General features: G+C 28.3%; 1 protein-coding gene across 1 annotated transcript in view; it reads right to left on the bottom strand.

The window, feature by feature from the left end:
* The window catches only part of LOC132950025 (pneumococcal serine-rich repeat protein-like), a 244,146-nt gene extending 217,510 nt beyond the window's left edge, over window positions 1–26,636 (bottom strand). Inside the window, exon 1 of the mRNA XM_061021206.1 lies at window positions 26,387–26,636. Within this exon, the coding sequence (XP_060877189.1) occupies window positions 26,387–26,427 (41 nt within the window). The 5' untranslated portion in view covers window positions 26,428–26,636. The remainder of the gene's footprint in view (window positions 1–26,386) is intronic.
* Window positions 26,637–26,862: the final 226 nt, after the last annotated feature.

The following is a 26,862-nucleotide window of genomic DNA, read 5'->3' as shown; positions in this document are numbered from 1 at the left end:
AATTAAATTAGGTATTATAGGTACCCATAATCTGGATAAAATGTACACTTTTTCGATCCAATGATAATATAATTTAAGCTTTACAATACTTAAAAATGCTTAGAATTATGTTCATCTATATTAAATATGTATACTTTTAATCTTAATAATTGCGAAAAATATATATTTATAACTATAGGTTTCAACACAAATAATAACTGACATAAACGGTTCAACATTATGATTTAAGTGTTTTCTCTAATTATGTTTGATAATTCTATACATTTCTCAAAAAATAATACTTGGTTAATCCACAACAAATATTTACACTATAATTAACACTCATTCTCAGATCCATTTTATGTTTAATATAATACCCAAAGCTGTAACTAGACTATAACATGTATCGTACTAGATGTATATCATAAAATTGAAGCATCGCATTATATGTATATTAAACAAATAATTATTTACGAAATGCCTCTGACTATATGCCCTACGGTTAGACCAACTGCAGCACACATAAAATATAATAATATAATAAGACAAACGAGTGCAACAGCCGATAAATGACAAAATATATTGCAGTATTAAAAATCGAAGTCTTCGGGAGGTCAAAACTCAATTCCAGACCCTATAGCGAGTCGCCATTGTTTCATCGTATACCTTTGGCCGAATGGAACAAAAAATGAAATTGAAAAAATAAATACTCTGTAAGAAAACATATTATTAAGACTGTCTGACGGGCGCGGGACATGGACACGGGAGGTTTTATTCAAATTAGAGTCTTGTGAGCCCCGACTTGTGTATAATGTATGTATATAGGTACCGAGTGGACAATCAGACAGCCAATAACATGTTCATCTGCGATAATGTCACGAGCCGCGGACACCCACGCATTTCTACAACGACCACAAGTCGCGTGTCTTGTGTATAATGAACCGGTTATCGACCCAGCCATCCATATATACGTGGCTCCTGCACTGCAGATGACCACCAAAAGGAATACAATTCGGATCGCCGCATAATGTAGCTGATATATATATATACAACTCTGCTATACATCTGTCATCCGATGGTCATATATTATTATACGGCCATTAATGATAAATATATTAGACATATTGTATTATAGCTGACGTATATGTAGGTAAGTACACCGTTTAATGTTTACATTATATATTACGTCATCTACAGACATCAATATATAGATACAGCAGAATGTCATATGTTTCGATACAGTCGAAATAGTATTTGCGACTATGCAAAATTATAAAAATAATATAGAAAATATATAGAATATTTTATAGAATCACTCAATGTACGTGCAAACTACATACTGCAAACATATTAAATGTCGTTTTTATCCCTTATGCGAATCAGGTGATTATAATTTAGTCAGTTATAGTTAAAAAAAAATTAAGCTGGATACAGGGACTGGATATTGGGCACGCGTATAAAGTTTCGTTCATCTCGGCGCAGGAGTGCAGGACATACTGCAGTATAATCTATTTAGGTAATTAGTTTTTAGTTGAAATCTATGATAAACAAATAAATAATCATTTGTAAAACGATTTTGAGCCTTATTCGCTTGAAACAGTCAAAATTATAAAAAAATTTGGACCCAGCTATCTATATAAAATACGTTATACGAAGCTCCTGCACTGCAGCTGTAGATGGCCACCAAAAGGAATAACATTCGGATCGGCACGTAACAAGTACCTACAATACTTCGCTGTACATCTGTCATCCGATGTCTATATAATATATAGGTACTGCAGCTAAAATAATAAATATTATTGATGATAAACACATTATAATATAGCTGACGTATTGGTGGATAAGTATACCGTTTTATTGTGGGTACGTTCTGTCATGTCATCTGCAAACACCAATACATCACGTTGTGTTTCGAGCTACCAGTCGAAATAGCATAGTAATAATATGTTAAATATAGCAATAATATGAAAATATAAAATATTATAAAAGCACTCAACGTATTATTATAAATATTATGATGTATATACGCGCAAACTACACAGACATAATATTTATAATTTCGTTTTTATCCTTTACGCGTTCGAGGCAATTATTAAAACTACAGTCAGTTATAGTAATAATATATGGTATTCTAAATGATGAAATAAAAAAAAATTAAACCGGATGGAATGACTGGATCTCGGACACATGTATATCGTTTCGTTCATCTCGGCGCAGGAGTACAAGACACGCTGCACCTTATGCTTATGTGGCACCTATTATAGGCAATTACTTTTTGGTTGAAACTTGCGGTAAACAAATGAATAATCGTGTGTAAAACGATTTTGAGCCAATGTTCGCTTGAAACAGTCAACATTATAGAAAAATGTACATTTTTTAAGTGAATATATTACTATATAATAGCAAATACCTAATCTTGTATACATTTTACCGATCGAATAAAGACTTTAAATAAACTGTGATACACACCATTATGAATAACCATTAGTACTCTCGTTCCTCTTAGGAATTAAAATCTTATGATTTTATTTTATTTATAATTAAAAAAACACGAAGGACGTCGAGGTGACCAAAAACTTAAAAGCTATATAGACCATCACAAATTACACAATAACAAAACCAAAAGTAAACTGATAAACTACTTATTGTTGAAAAACCTGTTTGATTTTTCACCCAGGAAGATCTATAAATTAGATTGCATTATATAGAAGTCAATTTTAAATTGAGGTTGTTTTAGAGCATTAAACAATACTTATGTTTATAATAATTTATATGTATTTATATTACCTATACAAAATATAAATCGATACTGATTGAATTACCTACCGGTTACCAATAAGCACACTATAAACGTTACCGTGTAACATAATTTGACGACATTACTATTTAAAATAATAAGTAAAAACTTATAATTTATAACTGTATAACTCAATAAATTGTATACATTCTAAAGTAATACTATTTTCAATAATATTGAAATAAAAGTTTTTTTCAAAAAGTTAATACTAATACATATTAGTATTTTTATTTACATTAATTATCATCTGCAGTATCGTTATACAAATAATATTTAATAAATTAATTGCTCTATTATAGTAAATAACTATGACGTCTAATTAATAAGTAATAACTTTGGTTTACTTTTAATAATTATTAATTAGCCATATACTATTTTATCCTGATTAATTTGATTATAATTTATTTACTGAACACCCACTTATTATACAATTACAGTTAATTTCAAAATAATACCTAGGTAAATATTTTTGTCTTAATGAATAAAATAGGTGTTGTATTTTATAGGTGGTGAAAACTCAGTGAAAAGTAAATCACAATCGTAACTTATTTTTGTATTCTATAATTTAATAATTAAATGCTATAAATTTATGAGATTAAAATTTGATTTATTTAAAGGTAACCAACACACATTGACTGCGGCTAAGGTCATTGACGTAAATGCATTTACATACTATACAACTACACGGGTGACGGGGTGACCTTAAAATATTATTCCTATATATACTAAATAATAATACAACTGTACTAAGTACTTACAACTAATTCATAATATTTATCTGATCCTTTTGTTTTAAAAGTTTTAACCTACATAATTACTATGAATTGTAAGTTTAATTTTGTATAATATTATACTGACTCTTATATTTTAGCATACGAACAATTACTAAAACCACTTTGTAAGTCAAAAATGAAAATATTTTTCTCTCGTAGCATCAACAACATAATATTATATTATCAGCGGTTTCAATATCCATTACCTGCCTGCTGTTAAAATGTGAAATATCAACATAGCAAATACATTGGGTACTAGATGTCTGGAATAATTCATCATATCAATACTGAACACGTTTGTCCAGTGAAGTAATATTCTCGTTCATTTCCAAACACGGATTAGAACCCGTGTAACTATTAGAAATAAAAATTAACTATAGAGTACCGTCCACGATGACACCGCGAACGAAATAAAACCGGCACAGGTTGTTTGAACAAAAATATTATTTTTAATCATTATTGTTTTTATTGTACATAATATTAAAACAACGTAGATGGATATAATAGTTTAATTAATATAAAGGCAAAAAAAAATCTTATTTATTAAAAATGTCAAATAAACTATATTGGGTCAACTTAATTAGAAATTTAGTTTTATGTAGAAATTATTAACCTATCAATCGTTAAACGAGTTCAATGCACTCGGGAATTTATTTAATGTCGGATTTTTAATTTACGGTTGACTATCATGATCATCCCTCGTGCCTTGTGGTTTGATGTTTATTATATACCTCACAACTGTAACACAATTATAACGGTGACAAAGAACAACAACTTAAAAGTCCGCGTAGATCTACTCGGCAAAACCAGAGAAACCGTCGCCACGGATTAGACAGTTTGATAGTTTGATTATAGTCATTACTATTTCTAATCATGTTTAATCTCAAGAATTACCCCTGAACGTCACGAAGTAAAAAATTAAACAAAATAAATACGAAAAGTAGTTTCAAGTCACGACAATAAAAAACGACTGATACACGTCAAAATTATATTATATTATATTATATATTTATATGAAATGTTTGGGAACTCCGTTTTTCGGTGGTCCGTTATTATTTATGACGATAAAAATTATAGTAACATTGTCCTTGGCGGTGATCCTATAAGCTAAGCGAGTATAGTGACAGTTAATTTTTATATCTTATACTTAAATTTTGAATGCCCTACAAAACAAGATACAAACGTTAATAAAGTCTTTTAGAAATAAAAATGATAAGAAATAAGTAAAAAAAAAAATCATCCTTTAACAGTTCTAATATCTTAAATATAAACTATAATCTATAATAAACACGTAGGTATGCATAAAAAATACAATATTATTAATTTTAATATTTTAATATTTAACGTATAAAACTTTGACAGATAACATTATTTCACAAGCCAAACATGCTTTTTATAGCCTGATGGTCAAGGCCCTGACTGAAGTTCCAAAAATTACTTACATTAAAAACATTTTATTTTTATATTTTGAGTTCAATTTTAGCAGTATCAGCAGGAAATAGGAATAACTAATAAATAAAATTGTGTATTGACTTCAGTATGATCTAATAATATTATTATTAATATATATCTATACATATATACAAACTATAATTATCTTTTATGTATAGTATATTTGGATATAAATAGTTTACGTAGTGCATACGCATAAGTTTACTAAGGCTCACTCAAAATTAATATTCAAATTTACTTAATTATACTAAAGAGCACAACGATACGTCTTATGTACAGCTATACATTATCAATTGAGCTTGATATTCCCACGAACAATGTAGGTTATCTCGATTTACATTATACCAACTTATTATAATTTCTTAAGTAGGCTAGTGTAACGGAAAAAAAATTCCACATTTAACTCATATCAAACGAGATTTTTAAATCATAACCATTATATTATATCTATTCAATAAACTATTAATAAAATCGTTCATTACAATGATTTATATTTTCTAAATACATCCAGTGTTATCAGCACTTAAAGTTTTAGTCTCAAACGATTGGTATAGGCTTTGAAAGTTTAACAATAATTAACAGGGCCGCCCACGTCTTTTATTTAATTATTAAAAATATTCAACTGAAAATCAATACAAATACTAACAATACCCTGTACTGCTTGTAATCGAAATATTTTCATTACCATATTTTAATCAATCAATCAAGAATCTCAATGGGTGCAGAACTTTTTTTTATTAAAACACTGTACAACAATTTATTTTTTCTATACACAATAAAAGCTAATAATTTGATTTGACATTTAATTAAACTCCAAGTTGAAACTTTATTTGAGTTTATTCAGTACCTCGGGTAATTTCTTAGAAAATATTATGTACCCGAGTTCGTTCAAATGGAAGTTACAAACTTAGGTTTATAATATTATGTTATATGTATGATTTAAAAATATCGAAACGACCGCAATACAATTATTTTCTCTATCACATTAAAATTGCTTTACTAAATTATTAGATTTCGGGTTGTAACAAAGTTCTAAGTTAAAAATGTAATTTAATTACAATGTTCTTGCATAACTAAAATTGAAATATATACGAATAAAATAACCTATACATGAAACTAATGTAAAATTCTTTTGAAAATATTTTTAACTGAATTATAAATCTCGAAATATTTTTAAAGTATTTTGGTATTGAACTAATAACATTATAATATTGTAAATTCTGTCCACGTAACGTAGGTATGATTTAATATTACTCACAACAAAATATCCATTGTTTACAGTTTTAGTAAATCAAACACTTGTAGAATATTATGCTTAAATTTCTCACAGTTAAAGACAAATGTTTCACATTAAGGACGTTATATACCACATGTGATGTATCTGTCTTACTGTAAGACACTGTACTCTTACACACATACAACTATATGTACAAATGTCAAGTACCTACTATATAAAATGTAGATAACAAATTTTCGTTCAGTAGAAGAAAATTTGGGTTGTTAGCTTTGATATTTGACTGAATAATAATACCAATAGTCATACTTTCAGATGAGCATATTGCACATTATCTGGGCTCGTACATCACAGGTTTTTTACGATATTTTAAATTTTTAAGTGAGTAATGAGCATTTTTAAATTGCTGCAATATTATAAATAGTGCTCATAACTTGAGTGAAAAAAATAAACTATATTGTAAAAAACCGACGTACAAACACTGATAATGCGCTTTCCTTTAATTATGATAGTAGGTCAACGTCAAGTCACTGGTCTGCAGTATTGAAGTTCTATTATAACAACGAAAAGACAGAGACAACACACATGCAGATGACGTAAAGCACATAAATCCGAAGAAAAGCGAATGAGATTTCACCAAAATATTTGGTACAATATAGATAGGTAGTCAATGTGTGCGGGCTGCAGCCTGCAGACACAATATGAACAATAAATATGCACAAGGCCCGGAAGGGAAAGATTAAATAAAACAATACAAGTCTTTTGAGACCTACAACAATAGACTACCGAAATGGCTCACTGGCCGCGACAAAGTGCAGCAAACTACTGCTCTCGGGATCTGTTTAATGTCGAGCCGTGTCCGTTGCAAAGAAACTAATATTATTATAATTATTATTTAAATAAACGCGTATAGAATTCATATGATATAATCACGTGTATGGTGTATAATATATTATTAATATTATGTTTTCGTAGTCGGAGCTAAGTCATTACCACACGTGTAAACCGCGTAGACCACCAGCAGTGTAGCGGCCACTGAGACCCATGTACGACCTGACTAATCACTTTAATCTAAAAACTTAATCGAACAGCGACCAAAACAATAGCATAATATTATTATATCGACATTGCGGTAAATTAATATTACTATGACATGATGTACCTATTGAAGGATTAATTTCGAATATATTTCATATTAAGTGACATCCATTTACAAAAGGTTTGAAGTATAACACTTAGAAAATATAGCTGATAAGATTCCATTTGATGATATAAAATATTATATATATATACACCGAGACTAGAGATAAATCGTGCATAATATTTAGAAATCAAATGCCACTAAAATAAGTATTGAATCGGAGTCACTTGACATAATACAATTATTATACTACCTATTTATTAGGTATATGATTTTTGTACCTTAACAACTTATAAAAATATTTATAACTAGGTACCTATCCATAATCCGTATACTCACCAAAGTTACTATATGTATTGAATATTGATAAATAATACAGAAACACATAAGTACCTACTTGAAAAACTAAAAAAATATAACTATAGCTTTAAAATATAAAAACTGTTGTTTTGTTAAGTTATTATTTAGGATAGAACATAGCTACTCATTAAATAATATTAAAATGCAGAATTAGTCCAAAATTCTATTTTACGTATATTTACATGTTATAACATAGCATATTATTATAATAAAAAGTATATTTTGTAATTTGTAATATATGCTTAGGTTGGCGGGGGTGTATATAACGTGGAAGTGAATTATTATTTTTTTTTTGTGAACCCTTGATGTAAAATGACGAGAGGTTAATGAACTTTTTTGTTTTTGTTATTACTATAATTATATTATGCTAATTTAAAAATAAATTTACAATATTATGAATAATGCCACTATAACATGATAATTTTAAATTTTCCCATAGGCACCTAATAAGAGTTGTATTCAAGAAAGTTCAAAATACTACCGTTTTAACTGTGCTAATGAAAGTATTAAACCATAAAAATAATAACCCGGGAAGTCACACTGCTGTATAATAGGTATCAAGTATTCGAGTGTACCTCGTCATTGAGTAGGTCACTGTAATGGTGTATTAAATTTAAATTCAATGATAAATCATTATAATATAATATCAAAGACCATTTCCGTTCAGAAAAGGTGCTTCTATTTCTAAGGATATAATATAATTTATTAATGATTTATTTGTCTACTAGTACCTGTACTACCATTGATTATAAATATAAATGTATAATCTATTTATATGACGTAATACGGTTACGGTATGTTGAAGTGTTGAATTAATTGTTGCCAAAAACATCGCATACATTATATTAGGTGTTGTAATTAATTTATATAAGTCCATAATAACGTATATATTGAATAAGTTTATATTCATAGTGTGAATCTTATTAAAATTAGTATAAATATTTTTAAAATTGTACCTGTTGTATGTAAAAAAATATGATTTAAGTAAAAGGGGAATGTTTCGAGTTTCTACAACATATATTTTTTAAATCATAACAAAATATCGACTAATGGTCTTTGAGTAAAAATTGTTATTATACCTTTGATATCCAATGTTGTATACATATTAACTTAAACGCTGTTTATGAATTAATTCGGTTTAACGCAACACGTTTTTTTAAGTACCTAACAACATGTGATGAATTTCGTATCAAACATTCAAGCCTTATATAGGTATAAAAATAAAAATGTTATCAATTTTTAACTAAGTACGAATTAATTTGCAAATTTTTGTGATATTTAAGAATTAAACTTTAAATGTTTAAAAAAAATTATGATTATGAATGTTTGATATTTTCAATTTTTATTTTTGTGTTTAATGCATATGTTTAGTAAAAGGTAATATAATTATTTGGTGAAAATTTAAGTAGATAAGTATCTTCATAAATTACAAAAAAAACCGATGTTTCTTAAATGATTCCGTTTTCCGTAATTTTTTTGGTTTTTCAATAGGTTGTTTTGAAAAATGCTTAGAATTTTATACCCTTAAATCCAACTAAATTCAATTGACTACCAATACGCAATATAATATTTAAAAATCTTCATCGCAACAGCAACTACTGCGGGGTCCGTTGATATTATACGAGATGCAGTAAAATCGCAGTAATATTTAAAACTGCTACAACGATAAATTTGTGTTTTGAGATTACTCGACTTTAACAAGACTATAATATAGTATTATAGTTGTAGGTATCTACGAACATCAGATGCACTCATCGGCGCCGGGATAGCCACGAGAACAGATGAATGAATTTCCGGTTTTCATGAATATAACAACACAGAATACAAGTAATACTAGTCAATATAATAAAGCTACTATAAGTGACGTGACGCGATTTCTCGATACCCTGCACGTAGGTATATGTTAGTTGTGTAGACACTATCCGCCAAATGCCCCGCAACGACCGCCAAGTGCAATGCAGCAGGTTCATCGATCTCGTGGTCGAAGGCCAAGTCGATGTCACACATTACCAGGTACCTGCGATATTGCACGTGAATCCAACGACAGAACGATGTGTAGGTATATACAAGATAACGGATAAGCCGTATAAATTTGAGCATTTGTCTAAAAAATACACGTCCAATAGAGAAATCATAAAGTGTTACTGAAATATATAATAAACTTGCGGGGTAAGCATACCCACGACTTTTGTTTTTTTTAAATTATAATTATTATTATTATCATCAATTTAAGTTAATTAAGCTTTTATACTTACTTTAAATGGTTTTTATTATCGTTGTGTTTTTTCTAGGTAGGTATTAAAATAATTTACTTCATTGTTTATGCTTACCCAGTGAACATTGAATATAATATTATTAGATAACCGATCAATATTCAAAATAATATAATATCAATTATGTTCGTGAACTAACTACCAAGTGAGTAAATGTATCGGAAAATGTCCATTGTAAGTACCTGAAAAAATAAAATTAGGTAATATTATAATTACTAATTTATATTGATAGTCATAATTAATAGCCAATGGATTGGTTGTTTGTACGTCGATATCGATTTATATGACTTAGAATATATTAGACATTTCAGAATATAAATCATACATTAATCAATATTAATACCATAATTTATAATCACCAATTATTTATATTTCTTCGGTGGTTTAACCGTATTTTTGAGAATTTCGTACAATCTCAGTGCAATTTTAAAAGCTGTTTGCGTGAGTTTTTTACTACTCAAAAATGTATGGTTACCGAAACACATCTCACCGTAAAAAATTATAACTATCGATGTGCTCTGAATCAAAATAAACTACCTAAATATATTTGATTAGATTAAAAGTAGATTTTACAAAATCTTTCCAACCTTAGATCCCAATGAAAAACGCCGATTTTCAGTTTTAATTTTCATCACTCACTTTGAACCGAAATGTGAGGATTATTGTTCAGCAAGGAATACGTCTTAGTGTCTACAGATAAAACTAAATAGTATAAAGTCTTTAAATTGTATCAGTGATTGAAAAAAAAAATAGACACATTTAACATTCTAATCATATCGTATTTTAATAAGACGTGTTTATGAAGATTTTTCTTAGTTTAATAATTATCTGCTCTTTTCGAGTTTATAATGCAACAAAAAACTAACAGACAGGTGTTAATAAATATAAAAAAAAATTGGTTATGAGCACCTGCGTCCTCATCACATTGTCTTTCACGGTCCACGGGGCACGGGCAACTAGTAAACAATAGTGGAACATATTTTATGGTTATCACTTATCAGCGGTGGTTGTTATAAATAAGGTCAACATGTAGATTGTAGTCAATTTAAGAGATTATTTAAGTTTTAAACTGTTTATACAAATCGTAATGTTAATAAGTTCTTCCTTAATGATATGTATGTACAACTGTTGTACACAAAAACTTTAATTAAGTACAGATTTTGTGGGAGATTTTTACTGTGTTTTAATTTTATTTCAGTTTAAAAGTTTTAACAGCCTTATTTGAATAATTATATGGATTTGTATTGCATTTGAATTTAATGTAAAAACACACGCATAATAGGGCTATAGCCCCTGCCATATTAATTGAATAGTTAGTGGAATATTTTTAATATGTTCCTTACATTTTAATAATTAGTTATATATGAGTATGACATTTTAAAGTGGTAAAGCCTAGGCTCACGTGGCCGTATCAAAAATAAAGATACCTATAAAATTAACATAATTTGAATATTATATAGTATATTTTACTGTTGTATTAATTAATATTGATTTTCGTGTTATCTAAGTCCAAACAAAATATGTTATCAACGCATATATGTTGTAAAAAAGTTAAATGCACAATATTATTGGAGATCAGTCGTTTCCTATGATACAAAAATATTAATTCAACACTAATGACCTAAGTGACAAACGTCACCAACTTTTAGGCGAAACAATATTTAAAAATATAACAGTGAATGTTTAAAAATTAGTTGACAAAAATAATTAAATGATGACTTTTTATAAAACTTAGTACCTGCCATATTATTATACGTTATATTGTACATTGAATTTATAATTTTACCGTATACCTACAGGTACCTATGTCAATACAATATTTTAACAAATGGATAATATTAACATTACTCCTAAATATAAAAAACAAAAAATAAATATTATATTGGAAGGTACCTATAACAATAAAATTATTCACAATTTTTAATTTATTGATAATTTAATATTCTCATTAAAACTGGTTTTTTAAGTTGTCATACAAATTATTTACCTGTATATATGTTGTAAAACAAAAACGTGACGAGAATAAATTAGAAAATAAGTGAGCAGTAAAAAGGAAATTTCATATTTATTTAATATTTAATTTATTATTTACTTTTAAGTTTTAAGATATTTAATATAGTAGGTAGGCATCTTCTTCAATTTATGAGAAAATAATATAAGGGAGTAGGAAGGTACTGTTAAAATAACTAATAAAACATCATGGGCAAGCCTATACAACTGTATGCATAACACAGACATAATTTGAACATCACAACAATAATCGATAGGTATTTTAGGAATATATATGCATCTTTAAACGGTTTAATTATTAAATTATTAAACTAAAATATTATATAATTAATTATTGATAATAACTCAAAAAAATACATTTTTGTAATTTATGGTTAATATATGTTATTAAACTTTAAACAATTACCGTCTACACCTAAACAATTAATTTATTACAGTGCGTTTTAAAAATGTAAATATAATTATATCATTCTATAGCGATGAATTTCGGGGTTTAGGCCACTTGTTCCAAAACACAAAGCACGTACCATATAATACACAGTATATAAATGAGGTTTACAACTATTTACCTGAAAAACCGTTTACTTTCTTTCATTTTTTTTCTTAGTTCCGACAAACAAACCGCACTCACACACGTACCCTTAAGTAATACCTATCTGTCCAGTGCACAGGTATAATCTGTTCTTGACAGCCGACAGGACCATTTACTATATTACATTATGATAATAATAATAGACAAAAACACGCCATACAATGACTCATATAATATTTATTTCACCAGACAAGTTTTTCGTTAAATTGTTTATATTATTACACTGACATTGGGTCACGTGATACTCATATACTTATATTATATTGTTCTTTGATTTTTAAAAGAGTCGTAAAAAAAAAAACCGACGACACTACAAGAGAGTAGGTAATGGACACTATTATAGGTCTCAACAGAATGTTTCATTTAAAGTGGACCTATAGAGATGTTTATGAGTTGGCAAACGGTCGATAATGGCATTAACGCGCACTTCACCGATAAACAAATGATCGTCTAAAATGATTGATTAGGGCACACATAAAATTTTTATTTTATTATTTTTAACGACTTCAAACCATACGACGTTAGCGTAAAGAATAATATTTAAGAAAGATATTTCACTGCCAAAAATAATGACACGTTATAAGTGTAAGTACCTATATTATGCAGAAGATATTTACAAAATTAAATTTGAGTATCAAATATAAAGGACTCAAACTTGTTTTTGAAAATTATTAACCAAAGGAAAAAGAACAGTACATTAGTTTCACCGTAATTTAAAATCTACCCAAGTGGCAAGCACAAATATGAAATGAAATTATAAATTGTATAGGTACATACAAACAATTTAGATTATAAATATGTAATTACATAAGGTTCGACTCTTTACCTAATTACCAAAAAAACATGTATAGAGTAATGATCCTATTAACAGTAAACATTAACTATGATAGAAAAGAAAATTAACTTTTTCGAAATGCTCTTTTTCAAGTTAAATTAGGTAGGTTAGGTTAGGTAACCTAACCTAACCTACATGGATTTTCATGTTGTATATTGTAGGTGTTTTTTAATACTTAATTGTTTTTAGAAAGTAATTTATTGCTAATTAGCTAAGTAGTAATATTCTTCTTAAAACCATAAAAATAACTTATAACAAAAACATTATTCTAAATTTAAAATATAAGCACCTATAGGTAGGTACTAACTGTAACTTTAACAAGATTTATTTAAAAATTAAAATTAAATTAGTAACTGAAAAACATAGTTTAAATGGGTTTAAATATACGTATGTACGTTTATATTATATTTTCCAGTTCAACAAATAAAAATTAAAGATAATACTGCATTAAGATTAAAAAATGTAATTAGCATATTAATCATTATTGATAAGGCATATAAAAAACAAACGTAATGTTTTCAACTCACCGAATATATTATATAATTAAAATATAGTCTAATGAATGAAGAAACAAAGAATATATAGGTATCATTAAATATTCTTCATTAATCACAATGAGTTTACAGTTAACAAACCTATTATATGCAAATTCGTTAATTAAAAAACAGGTATTTGATATTTTGATAACGAATACCTACTTGAAATAGGTACTATCTAACCTACCTTTTACTAAACACGATGTAACTCTTAATAGTCGTACTTACCACAGTTAAAAAATATCAAAAATGATAGCGGGATGGCCGTAATATAATAATATAATTGAACGTGTTCCGATTGACTCATTGACTGATCAACGTAGAGCCTAAACATATTGATAGCTTGAGGATTGCAATTTTCACGGAACTTTCGTGCTACCACGTAAGTGTGAGTACCTACTGAGAAAGCGATTTCTGAAATTCGCATTTTAAAGCGGCGCTTACACAAGTATTTTGAGATTCAAGATGAAAGTTTTTAAGTTTTGAACACCATTACACCGAATATTAAATAACGAATTGAACAAAGTTTGAATCATATAGAGTCGGCATTTTTAACACGCAACCAAGTGCACAAGGTAATCTAGTGTATTATATAAAACAGAAAAAACATTTTGTTATCATTATTATTAAACAAATAATTTAATAAGTATTTTAATTTTTCGCATGTCACGGATTTGCCATCTGTTATATAATATATGAAGCATTATAATTTATAATATATAAAATTTGAGAAATATGGACGTTTTAATAAAGATGCTTTTCCTTTATTTAGCTACTGATACAGTGATACCGATACGTGATTGTGTCATACAGATAATTTGATATCACTGTGCAGAGTTATTCACAATGTGTCATCTGTTGCTTGGCATCTGGCCGCCTATAGCCACTATGTCACTTGATCTTACTCCATGTGACTCTTTCTTTCGGTGATAAAAGATACTGCAGTATACCACCAGTACCTACCGTTAATCACAGAGAGGTTAAAATATCGGTGGAGTAAATTTCAATTTCACAAATAAGTGTTATACCTATAAATACTAAGTGCCATGCAACTTAAATCGGTATTCGTATATAATAGTTATGTTAATTGAACACCGGGCCGTATAAAATCAATCCATGAATATTCAAAATTATTCATTAGATAATAATATTATGGATGGTATTACGTTTATTTTATTTATTTGTTTTGGGATGGAAAGTCAATAACTTTGAGATCATTCTCATAACTATAATACATCCAATATCTATAATTTAAAACAACGTTTTGATGATTTTGAAACAAAAGAAACCTTAACACACAAAAAAAAAATATATATGTATATTATTATAATGATAGGTAATAAAAATACACAAAAATATGAAATGTATTTAAGTTTGTATTTTGTAAGCATAATAATAGCGAAACTTGTTTTGACAAAATATAGGTATACATTATAGTATACTAGTATATACTTACATACTAATTTTTTAATTAATCAACAGCGAGTCAACATAATTGAGTAAAAATTATATTTTTAATGTTTTCGAACTGGTTAATATTATAATAAAATTAAAAAAATAAGTTGTTCTGACCCCTGGGGTGACATACACTATACGCATTATAATAGTTTGGTTTGAATCGTAAAAGGTTTTTTTATTTTTTAGAATATACGTCAAAAATGTTAAGCAAATTTGCATATAATCATCATTTCTTTCGATAAACAAATAAGTATAATATACATATTATGCAATTATGTGTAAACTCTTACAACCATCAAACTAGTCGATCCAAAGTAACGATGTTAATGATATTATTATTATTATTATTTATACAATATACCTAAAATACATCTATATAAGTTATAACATACCTGATATGCCTAATATACGCACATTTTTAAACACATTATACAAAATATAGGTACGTACCATATTATATACCATACATAATGGAGACTAATGTCTAATACACTGGACATTGTTGGTGTATGTTGATGAAAAACTGGTTCGAAACGCTTCTCGGCGTTATTATTATTACCATATTTACACCAATGCATTAGAGTAACTATAAGGTCGATTATAATACTATACCCGTATTATAGTATGATATAAGTATACAATAACTGAAGGCATTAATTTAAAAATGATCAGCTAGGAGCGCGTTAATTCACCTGTATCGCAGTTGTATAGGTACGCTTCATCCGATCGAGTCGACCGGTTTTAAATAATATAATACAGGTACCTATTGAAATTATGTTTTCCAAAAAATTTTAAAACCAAATGCAATTAGTCAAATTATTAAAATTTCGTTATTAAAAAGTTCAATGGCCAATTTAAATAGATTTCCTTAAACCCATAAGCATTAACCATTGTTAGGTATGCAATATTGTGATCGGCTTTTTCACCACGATAACAGGAAATAATGAAATTTATTTGATCGTTTATTTTATAGTGTTTATTTAGGACGACAACAAAAATGTGTCCAATAATATTTACACCAGTAACTATAATAGCATACCATATATTGTATACATATATTATTTGAATTATTTTTTAAAATTCAACTTAATGTTATTATATACATTTATTTTAAATGACATAGGTAGTAAAAAAAGGTCCGTCAGAGTTAATTTTCATTAAACTAGATTTTTAGAGATTATAAATATCTTGAACCGTGTATATTGGCATATGCAGTTAATTATCACACCAACGACTCTTTCTAAACCACTTTTATGACCCCTACAATATTATTATGTATAACGTAAGTACACAGCACACCGGTATTTAAAATTGTATTAATGAATACATAACAGAGATACAGTCCACTATGGCTGTGGCATATTAACTATGCTATGCATTAAAAAATAGGGACATTAAACATAAAAATAATACAAAACTGTGTTACAGTATATATAGTAATTTCAACGAGAGCGATGAGCAAAAAATTACTTTAATATTCAAAGGATATACCTATTTCAGAGGGATTAAATGTTGAAATAAAAGAAACTATAAGCACACACCTACCTATACATAACGCTATAAATTAAATTGTACTCAAAACATAGCATTTAGAATAAAATATCTATCTCTAACTAGAGAAGGAATGTAAAAAAATAAATTACACACTTCTGCAATGGACATGTGCCAAATGTGTTATTAATAACATGTGCATCATTTGGCACAAGTCAAACTATATAGAAATCTAAAATAATAAACAGTAAAATGTAGCAATGACATTTTAATTAGTAACTTTTCTTTTAGTATTTCAAATTCACCTTGCAAGTTGCAGACACTACCATATTATTATCATACTGAACTATAACCTACTATACCGAACTAAAATAATATCGTTTTTTCACTTTATCACATTTTAATGAAAATATGAAACGTTGTATCATCGAATAACACTAAAGTTCATTAGATATGTGTTGCTTAAATATTAAAATATATTGACTCAAAAACTAACGGAAAATGATTTCAATAGATAAATGATTAAATATCATAATATAATAATATAATATTACGGTACCTCTATCGATACATGCAAAATATACGACGTATAGACTAAAGTTATTTTTTATGTTAAAAACTTCGAACATACGACGTTGAATGCAATAATACCTACCTACACAATTTACAATCGTATTAAATACTATTTATTTACATTATTATTATAATATATGTTATATTATATAGGTACGTAATGTATACGTATATTTGATACAACGTATGTGTTCACGTGATTCCAGTTACATTATAAAGTTAAGCAAAATCGATATGTAATCAAAATATACATTCATAGCATCGCTTATAGAACCAAACATATCAAATGTCATATTCAATGACAAAAAACATACATAAGAGTATAATATTTTAAATTTGGGACGTCTATTTATATATTGAACTTGAATTAAAAACTGCAGTCGTGAGCTACGTAATAAGCTGCAACTGATACATTTCTACTAAATAAGTACATGATATACGTCATTTACGATGCTACCTATACCAAGTAATGTTACAAGATGTACAAGTTTATGTTTTGAGTAATCATTTTTAACCATTTTTTTCAGCTAAAATATCAAATACTTTTTTCTTTACACAACCGCAGATGTAATCATACAGTTTTCTTTGTACTATACTATACAAGCCGCTAACTATACATTGAGTTTGATACTTAATGTTCACGGACGATCAACATCATATTATTATTATCCGGATATAAGTGTGTTTACAGTGCTTACACAATATAAGAGTATGGATATATATTATGATGAGCTTACGAGAATTTCACACCCACGCAATAGCTATTGTGTGCAAAAAAAAATTTACCAACAGTGAAATGTAAATTATTCAATGGACCCGCAGAATCCGGATGGAATTTGCATAGAACGAGAATTCGTATATTTTATGCACAACACGAAGAAAAAAGGGTGAATTTTATATAGGTAGATATGGGTACACCCACGAAGAATTATTATTATTTTAAATCGTTGATAAACCAATGAACCCGCATTGTTAAGGTTTCTGTTTCGTGTTATCAGATTATAAGATATAGCTGACTGAAAAAGATACACAATAAACTCCAAGTGCTATTCACTATTAGTATTATCAGAAATACTTACATGTAGCTTTCTTTTAGACTATGAGCGGAGCGATGCATGTAGTTAAAACCTCCAAATAACGAACCCCCTATAAGACGGAAATGTCCTACTTGAAAGCTTTCAACTGCAAATGACAATAGTCCTGTACAATCTATATCCCGTATATTTTAATCTCCCCATAACGAAAACTCTTTTATAACGAAAAAATCGGTTGGTACCTAGTCATTCCGTTATAAGGAGGTTTTACTGTGTATTGGTAAATTGGTTTTATAATTATGCGAGTTTTTTTTTATGTTATACTGAATATTGAAGCAGTTAAATCGGTATTTAATCTTCAACATGTCCGTAATTTATCTGATTAGCAGATTGGGTAATAATATAATAGTTGGTGCCTACTTTGTGGGTCAAAAATAGAAAATGCACATTAGCTAGTTACTACAATCGGGAAAACGGGAATACTTACAAACACTGGTTTTCGAAGAAAACTATTATTTTTTATTTTAATTCATAAAGGATTAAGAAATAACCACGTGGCTAATTTGAATTTTCGCGATCTATTTAGGTAAATTATCATTTTCCATACACAATGACAATTTCAAAATTTGACATTTTTTTTATTTTTTTTCTGTTTTTATTCTACAAATTATGATAAAAATGTTTAAACTCCGTCAATTGGCTTGAAAATATGATAACAAGGTTCCTCGAACCTTTCTTATATAAAAATTTAAAATTATAATAAAATATTAAATAAAAGACATGTTATAGGATTTATTTCCTAAGTAAAATTGTCTCTACTCACACTCGGTTTCATGTGCAACTTTTCAAACACAACACATCCTGTGGCGTGGCGAAATGAGTGAACGAGAGTTAGCCACCTCTGAGATTTTTAAAGGGTGGCGGTTAGATGCCAGATGGGTAATAATTTTGTATAAATTAGTATTTAACTACGGTCGTTGGCTTATTATTAAAAAATTACACTAAATTACTATCGATATCGTGATTATAAAGGGTTGGTGGAATATTTGATTTTCCTCTGAAAAAAAACAAGTTTGTCATGCCACTGAACACATATTTTACAGTCAGTCGATAACCTACTTAATGCCTCTAATACTCAAAACCTTTAAATTCTTATATATTATAGCTGAGAGACTTCTCTGGTTTTTTTATTTATTCATAGTATGTCTTATCCAGCTCATAAATCAATAATAATACGTATAATTTATACAAAAATTTAGTTGATAATATTTAACTTTATTTGTATATATAATTAGTCGGAAGACAAATAACACTTACAAAAACCAAAGAACATATTTCATATGATATACCTAAACATTTAATATTTTATGCAATATATCGCAATAATATAATTTTATAAATGATTAATAATATGTGAAATTGTAAATTTAAAACTTTATTATAAAGGTGATAGTATCAGGGATGATAACTCTTTTGGGGGTTACCGATGGAATCGGCGAAGTGCTAGACCATGGTTTCCAGAGCCACTGGACAAGTGCTAGTCCAGGACCATCAAGTACCTATAATATCATTTATGAATAATAATTTATATTACATACATGAAAAAATAAAAGTTAAATAACATCTCGCTACATTTTAAAAAACAATAGTACCTCAACCTAAGTATAGGTATATTAAGTATATTTTAAGCTTATCTAAGAAAATGTCTATTCCAACTACCGTTATAATAAGGCATATGAATTTCATGGTAGTTGTACCTACCTTTCTATTATGTTTTAATGGCTTCTCTCGCCTACAAACCAATTGTCCAATTTTATTAGTGTTCGAATTTTCAAATTATCAGATCACAGAATTCAGGCTGAGAATATTCAACTATGCGTGAATATAGTAAATTCGGGTTATATATAGTATAAACGGTAAATACGCTAAAAAATATAGTTCCATTCAATATAACTGCATTTAACAATGGCTTATTAAAAAGAATACTAAATTATATGACAACTAGTTTTTTTTTACCCTAGATATAAGACCTAGATTCTGAACAAATTTTAAACTATACGATACATTATAGATGACAAAATGACAAAAGCTGTCGGTTCCTCAGGCTAATATTATAACTTATATCGATGACATCCTAAACGATAACTATTTTAAAACTATGAACAATATAATATATTTTAACAGTTTATTTGTTGGTTAATAGGTATGTGGTTTAATACATGTTTTTATTGAATTTTATAGAATGTTAAATCAATTACACGCAGTTGTTGTAGGTATCAATTTAATCATTTTTTACACGTGAAATTGATGTATACATGCGTAAGCAAGGCTATACCTGCAGTGTCGCAAAATTAATAATTAGATAAAAACGTGGGCCTAACTAAATACAAATCTAAAATCTTACTGACTTATATCATGGTATGAGTGCAATCAAAATGCATTAGGTGCTCATATTATATAATGTACCTACCCATATATTATACCAAACTATTTTTTTATTAACTGTAGGAGTTAAAGGTAAAATTTTTCGAGCTTCTGAAAAATTCAAACAGATACATAACTAATAACATCGTTCAAGTACCTATTATGTTCCATATCAAAACCAGAATAATATGTACAACATGACCCAGTTATTTTTGGAGGTCACGGGGAGATCAATAATTCGTTTCGCAGACCTACGCCAAAATTCGCGAATACAATAAGTCTTTACAAACAATACGTAGTCTTGAAATAATCGATTGTTATCTGATAACAACTTAACATATTTGAACTTATTAAAATCATCGTTCAAAAAAATATACACAAGGATGTATTTCTAGAGACATTTTCATAAAAATTGCGATAAAATAGTTAAGGAATACCTATCGAATATTACTATTTACTATATATAAAATTACTATTTTATTATATGGGTATACCGTATACTATTAAATTATTTGTATTCTAAATAATATTAAATTTAATATGTACCTTTTTAACCATTGAATATAGTAAAATCGATATTGCGTGACACTGAATAAATGTTAAGCCATGTAACGAAAACGCATTATAGGTACCTACTTCCTTATCATTACTATTCAATTTTTTTTTGTCTAGATAATAACAACTTAACCATTTTAAATCATTTAAACATATTTTTTTTTCGACAATTTAATCTTCTAAGTATTAATTTATTATAAATATTCTGTATTATACATATAAAATTTTGGGTTTTTAACTATAACAAATGTTCGGTATAATAAATTACAACCTATTAGAGCTTTATAATTTTTAACCCATTGAAATCAATTTTGAATATTATAAAATTGGTACTCAGTTGTAACAAATATGTATTTATATATTAATATTAATTACTCATTTAAAGTTAATTCATTATTTCTATTATTATAACGTAGTATTACATTAATCTTCATTTATTTTAATCATTTTTAAATATAAGCTATAATAATAGTAAGAATTAATAACACATTATGATTGATACATTTTTGTGATATTAAAAATATACCTATATCCTAAAGAATACTTTTTACATAATATTATACACATTTTTGTCTCAAAAATGAGAAATATATTGGTTCTACCGTATATTTTGTTCTAGGTATGAATGCTTATAAAGTTGCATGTATATAGTTTTAAAAGATAAAAAGATAATATTTTCTCAATATCTTTTCTAGCTTTAAAAAAATAACTTGCAACAATTATTATATTGTTTTCGAAAGAAATGTCAGCCAGACCACTTTAATTTTTAACAAAGATATCTTCAAACGTAATATGATCAAAGTTGTAGATTTAAAATGTTTTATAAAAAGTCACATGAACACACTGCACCGAGGTGAGCGAAGCAAGGAAAGTTTTATAATCACCATTGTCTCTGAAACTTGTCTGGATTTATAATAATTAATACGTAGGTGCTATTATAATTGATCATAAGTCATTGATATACAAAGTGTTATTAAACAATTTTAACATAAATAGTTGTCCATATATGATTCATAGGAAGTATAAATTAAAGTAGTTGAATAGTAGCGGACCTAATTAAGTGGGAGAGACTGTAAACTGCGTATATAATATTCAAATATCTACAAGTCACTAAAAAAAAAAATCGAAGGTCTAAGCATGATGAGATAGAATAATATAGAATGGGTAACAACAATTTTAGTGCGAAATAAGTAGAAGAAAAAATTGTATAAATGAAAATTTATAATATAGAGAATGGCCATTCGTCGCGTAACTCGACCACCGATTATCACTACAATATTAGATGATAATTCTATAAACAATATGATGTTAAACATGTGTTTTATCATTTATAACCTTTTTACAGGTATCCTTAAAATATAAGACATATAGAGGCAGTTTCAACTGCCACCTTTAAAAGCTCATACACTTTGTTTTTATATATCTTATCCAATATGGTTTTATTTGTGGGAATTGCTATATTGATAATATTTAATCGGTACTTAACCTATTATAAAATAATATTTTAATCAATGCAAACATTAATTGAATCCAATTGACCATGTGATTATATTAGGTATATTGTGTTGAAATACATTAAAAACAAAAATGTGTAGGTAGGTACTATTGTACTAATATAGTTGATACGTATTATAGCGTATGGTACGTATGGTATTATACGTATGGTTTATAGATATTATATTCAAATATAATAGTATGTATAAATAAAATATAATAAGTATTTTGTTTTTTTAGTGGCTTCCAAAAAAAAAAAGTTATAACACTAAACACCAGTTATTAAATGCATGTTGTATGAAATTACCAATTTGGATGACGAAAATATTTTATTCACATTTAAAATATCACTATACTACCATAAATTACAATAGCTAACACTATTTGCGTGCATAACAATAACTTTATTGCTTTTGTACTAGGTATATAATATATATTTATTTGTTTTAAATTGTTATCCTACAATTACACCTATAATAATATTACTATATACCTACAGTTATACCTACGCATATTACAGTAAATTTAAAAATAAATAAGTAATTTATACTTTTAATTTATCGCCATGACTGCACACGCTATGTATGTAATTGTAATTTGAATTAACTTTTTATACCCGCTCGAAAGACACACAACTGCGTATATTGTACATGCTATTTACTTTTAAAACTTCATACATATTCAAGAGAGCGTAGCGACTTTATTTTTCAATATTGTGTTGTAAGAAAATAATTGACCATAGCATTTCACTGTAAATGCAAATGCATAATATAAAATGTATAATATTCTGTACAATATGTACCATAGATAATACTAAAACGTACTAGGCGTACTAATTTCTTATTAATATTATTTATTTTCTAATACTATAATTTTATATTATTTTAACTATATTTAATGAAATAAAATATCTTATAATGTTCGGAGCCTAGAAGTTAATTCGACTATAACAAATCTGCAAAATTTAACATCTATGAGACACCTATCACGATTTTAAGTTTGTTGTAAATGTTGATGTATCAATAATTATTCGTTTGCGCACGTGGAGGCTGATAGTAGGTAGTATAGGTACAGCTCGTGTACGATCATTGTTGACCAATTTATTTGAATACCAATACTAGTAACAGCTCGTGTACCATCATTGTTGACCGATTACTTTAAATATCGCTACGATTAACTTTATTTTATAATCATTGTTTTTACTTTTACATAATATTCATTGTGCTATAATATTTTTATTTGCCAAATACTGTTCATAAATATAAACTGCTTTTTTAAGGTAATGATTTTAAATAATGGTTGAAATATAAGTCCAATCTTGTATATATGTCAATACCTATACCTACTATTAGTATAGGTACAGCTCAAGTTAACTTTAACTCTGTTCTCGTAACTTATAGGTACCACAATATTATACATTATCATTATTATTTTCTAAATAGGTAGAAACAAAAAATCGAATACATCATTTTTTATACAGATAATTTTAATTTTAAAGAAAAATAATTATTCTTTATCTAAAGTTTATCATCTAACCATATAAAGTTGCCAAAAACTTAATAATAAAATGAAATAGGAAATGAAACATTGAAACTTTTACCATACAATTGACAAACTGTACCAACTACCGACAAACTCAACTGATGTAAACTATGTTTCACTAAATTCAGAATACTCCGGATTTCAAACCTACTAATTAATTAATTTTCGTCAATAATATAACAAAATTACCAACCTACTCCAAACTTCAGAGGTTGAAACGACTAGAATTACGACTGTTCGATAGAAACCTCTATTCAAAGTAGATACGTTGTAGGTTCCTACGTATAACCTTCTGGCATTAACTATTAATTATTATACAGTATAGGTAGGTACATGCAAATTCTTGTTAGAAATAAATTATAAATTTATTATCTTTCTAAGGTTTAGTCAAATATTGTATGCTATAATAATATTAAAATAATTTATTTATTAAGAACTAAAAAATACTAGTTTCAGTAGAGATTTATGAAGGTATCTACGATTTTGACGAGTAAATTGTAATAACAATTGCTTGTCACAAATACTACCATACAAATGTACAACTTTAGTAACTAAGTGACCTAACTACGATTTGTTTGATATTTTATAGTAATTTAATAAAATAGGAATACAAAACACAATAAACATAGATTAAATATATAAAGATAATATATTCATACATAAATTATAACACAATTATATAAGTGTTAACTGACACTTAACCCACTTGGCCATCCACCGAACGGGTTAATGATAAAGGTTTGGCAGGGCTTGTAGTATATAAGTACAACAACAACAAAAAATACTGTTCAACAAAACGAAACATTTTCATACTCATTATAAGGATGACCTATTCAGTCTGCACTTGAATATAAATATATAATACTAATATGGCATTAATATACGAAAACGATTAAATATTCAATAGCATTTTCACCAATTACTAGATCAAATGCCCCGTTTTCGACAACTATTCAAAACGTCACGTTTAAAATGTTTTTAATAAGTGTTGGAAACAAAAAATATTGGTAAATGTCAACAACAAAAAACGCAAACCTAATTTAAAAAAAAAAAACATTGCGATATTATAAACGTTAAATAAAAATAATTTGTGTATTTATAATACCATCATCGAAATAATCTTATATTTATTGGTTTCATCCATGCATTTTCGTTTACGTGTTTTTATTTTTTATACGTAAGTGGATCGTTAGTGACTCGGAGATAAATTAGGTACCTACTACAAATTAAAAATATATTCGAGTTCTATTATTACATTCTATAGATCAAAACATATTTCGTAACGAGTTTTTTCGCAGATTTGACAAAAATCACTAGATCTATAATCAATAATAGATAAAATAAAAAAACAGAACGGGATGAAATTCCGGTAAGACCCCTATAGGTATTACAACTCATCGTCCTCCAATTTTTTACGAACCTATTCATTGGCGCAAATAGAGAGGGGCTTGGGGGGACTTAGTCCCCCCAAATGTCGGTCAAGTTCCCCCAGTTCAAAATCTAGTAATTAGTACTATCTTTTATATTCTGTGGTACTAAGCAATATGGTCTATGGGGAGGGGGGCTTGAGTCCCCCCCCCAAAAAACTTTAGTCAATTTGCGCCTATGAACCTATTAAAACGTCTCGGAAAGACTATTTTAGGGGCAGACACAGAGTACAACCTGGTACTCGTAATGGTACCACGGGCTAAAAATTACATTCGCGTCTACCAATAACTTCAATATTTTCTCATCTGCTGGTACGATTGGTACGTCCACCGTAGACGCACATGTGGTGATAATGAGACCGGGAGGTAGTTGTATAACGACACGCGTTGACGACGATGAACTCACCTGTTTTTGGGCTTCCAGCGTTTCTTGAAGACTCCCAGCATTTTTCAGCGTTTTCCGGTGCGACGGTGAGAATAAAAAACACGGTTCACTTATTCATACCGTGGCGGCACTATCGCGTCCGAGGAAAACTGCGGGACGCACTTCGCGAAATCGGCGAAAACGGAGAAAATGCGTAAACGGCGGACGGACACGGTAACGGCGATACGGTAAGACGCGCGGCGGCCGACGGAAAACGGTTGACTGAAGACGGAAAACGCGGCGCACACATGACGGCGGTGGACGCGAACCGCGATCGTCCGCGGCGGGCGGAGAGAGGGAGAACAGCTGTTCGATCGACCGTGCGCGCGCGCCCGCCCGCTTGTTTACGTATTACGTTTGCGTGATGCAGTGTAAGCGCGTGTCTCGGCCAGCCAGCGGACGCGAACCGGCGGCGTCGTGTGGAACAGGGAAAGGCGGAGGCGGCGATACTCGCTGTC

This window comes from Metopolophium dirhodum, chromosome 8, assembly GCF_019925205.1.
Source record: "Metopolophium dirhodum isolate CAU chromosome 8, ASM1992520v1, whole genome shotgun sequence".
NCBI lineage: Eukaryota > Metazoa > Arthropoda > Insecta > Hemiptera > Aphididae > Metopolophium > Metopolophium dirhodum.
This window is presented reverse-complemented; position numbering and strand designations above follow the sequence as displayed.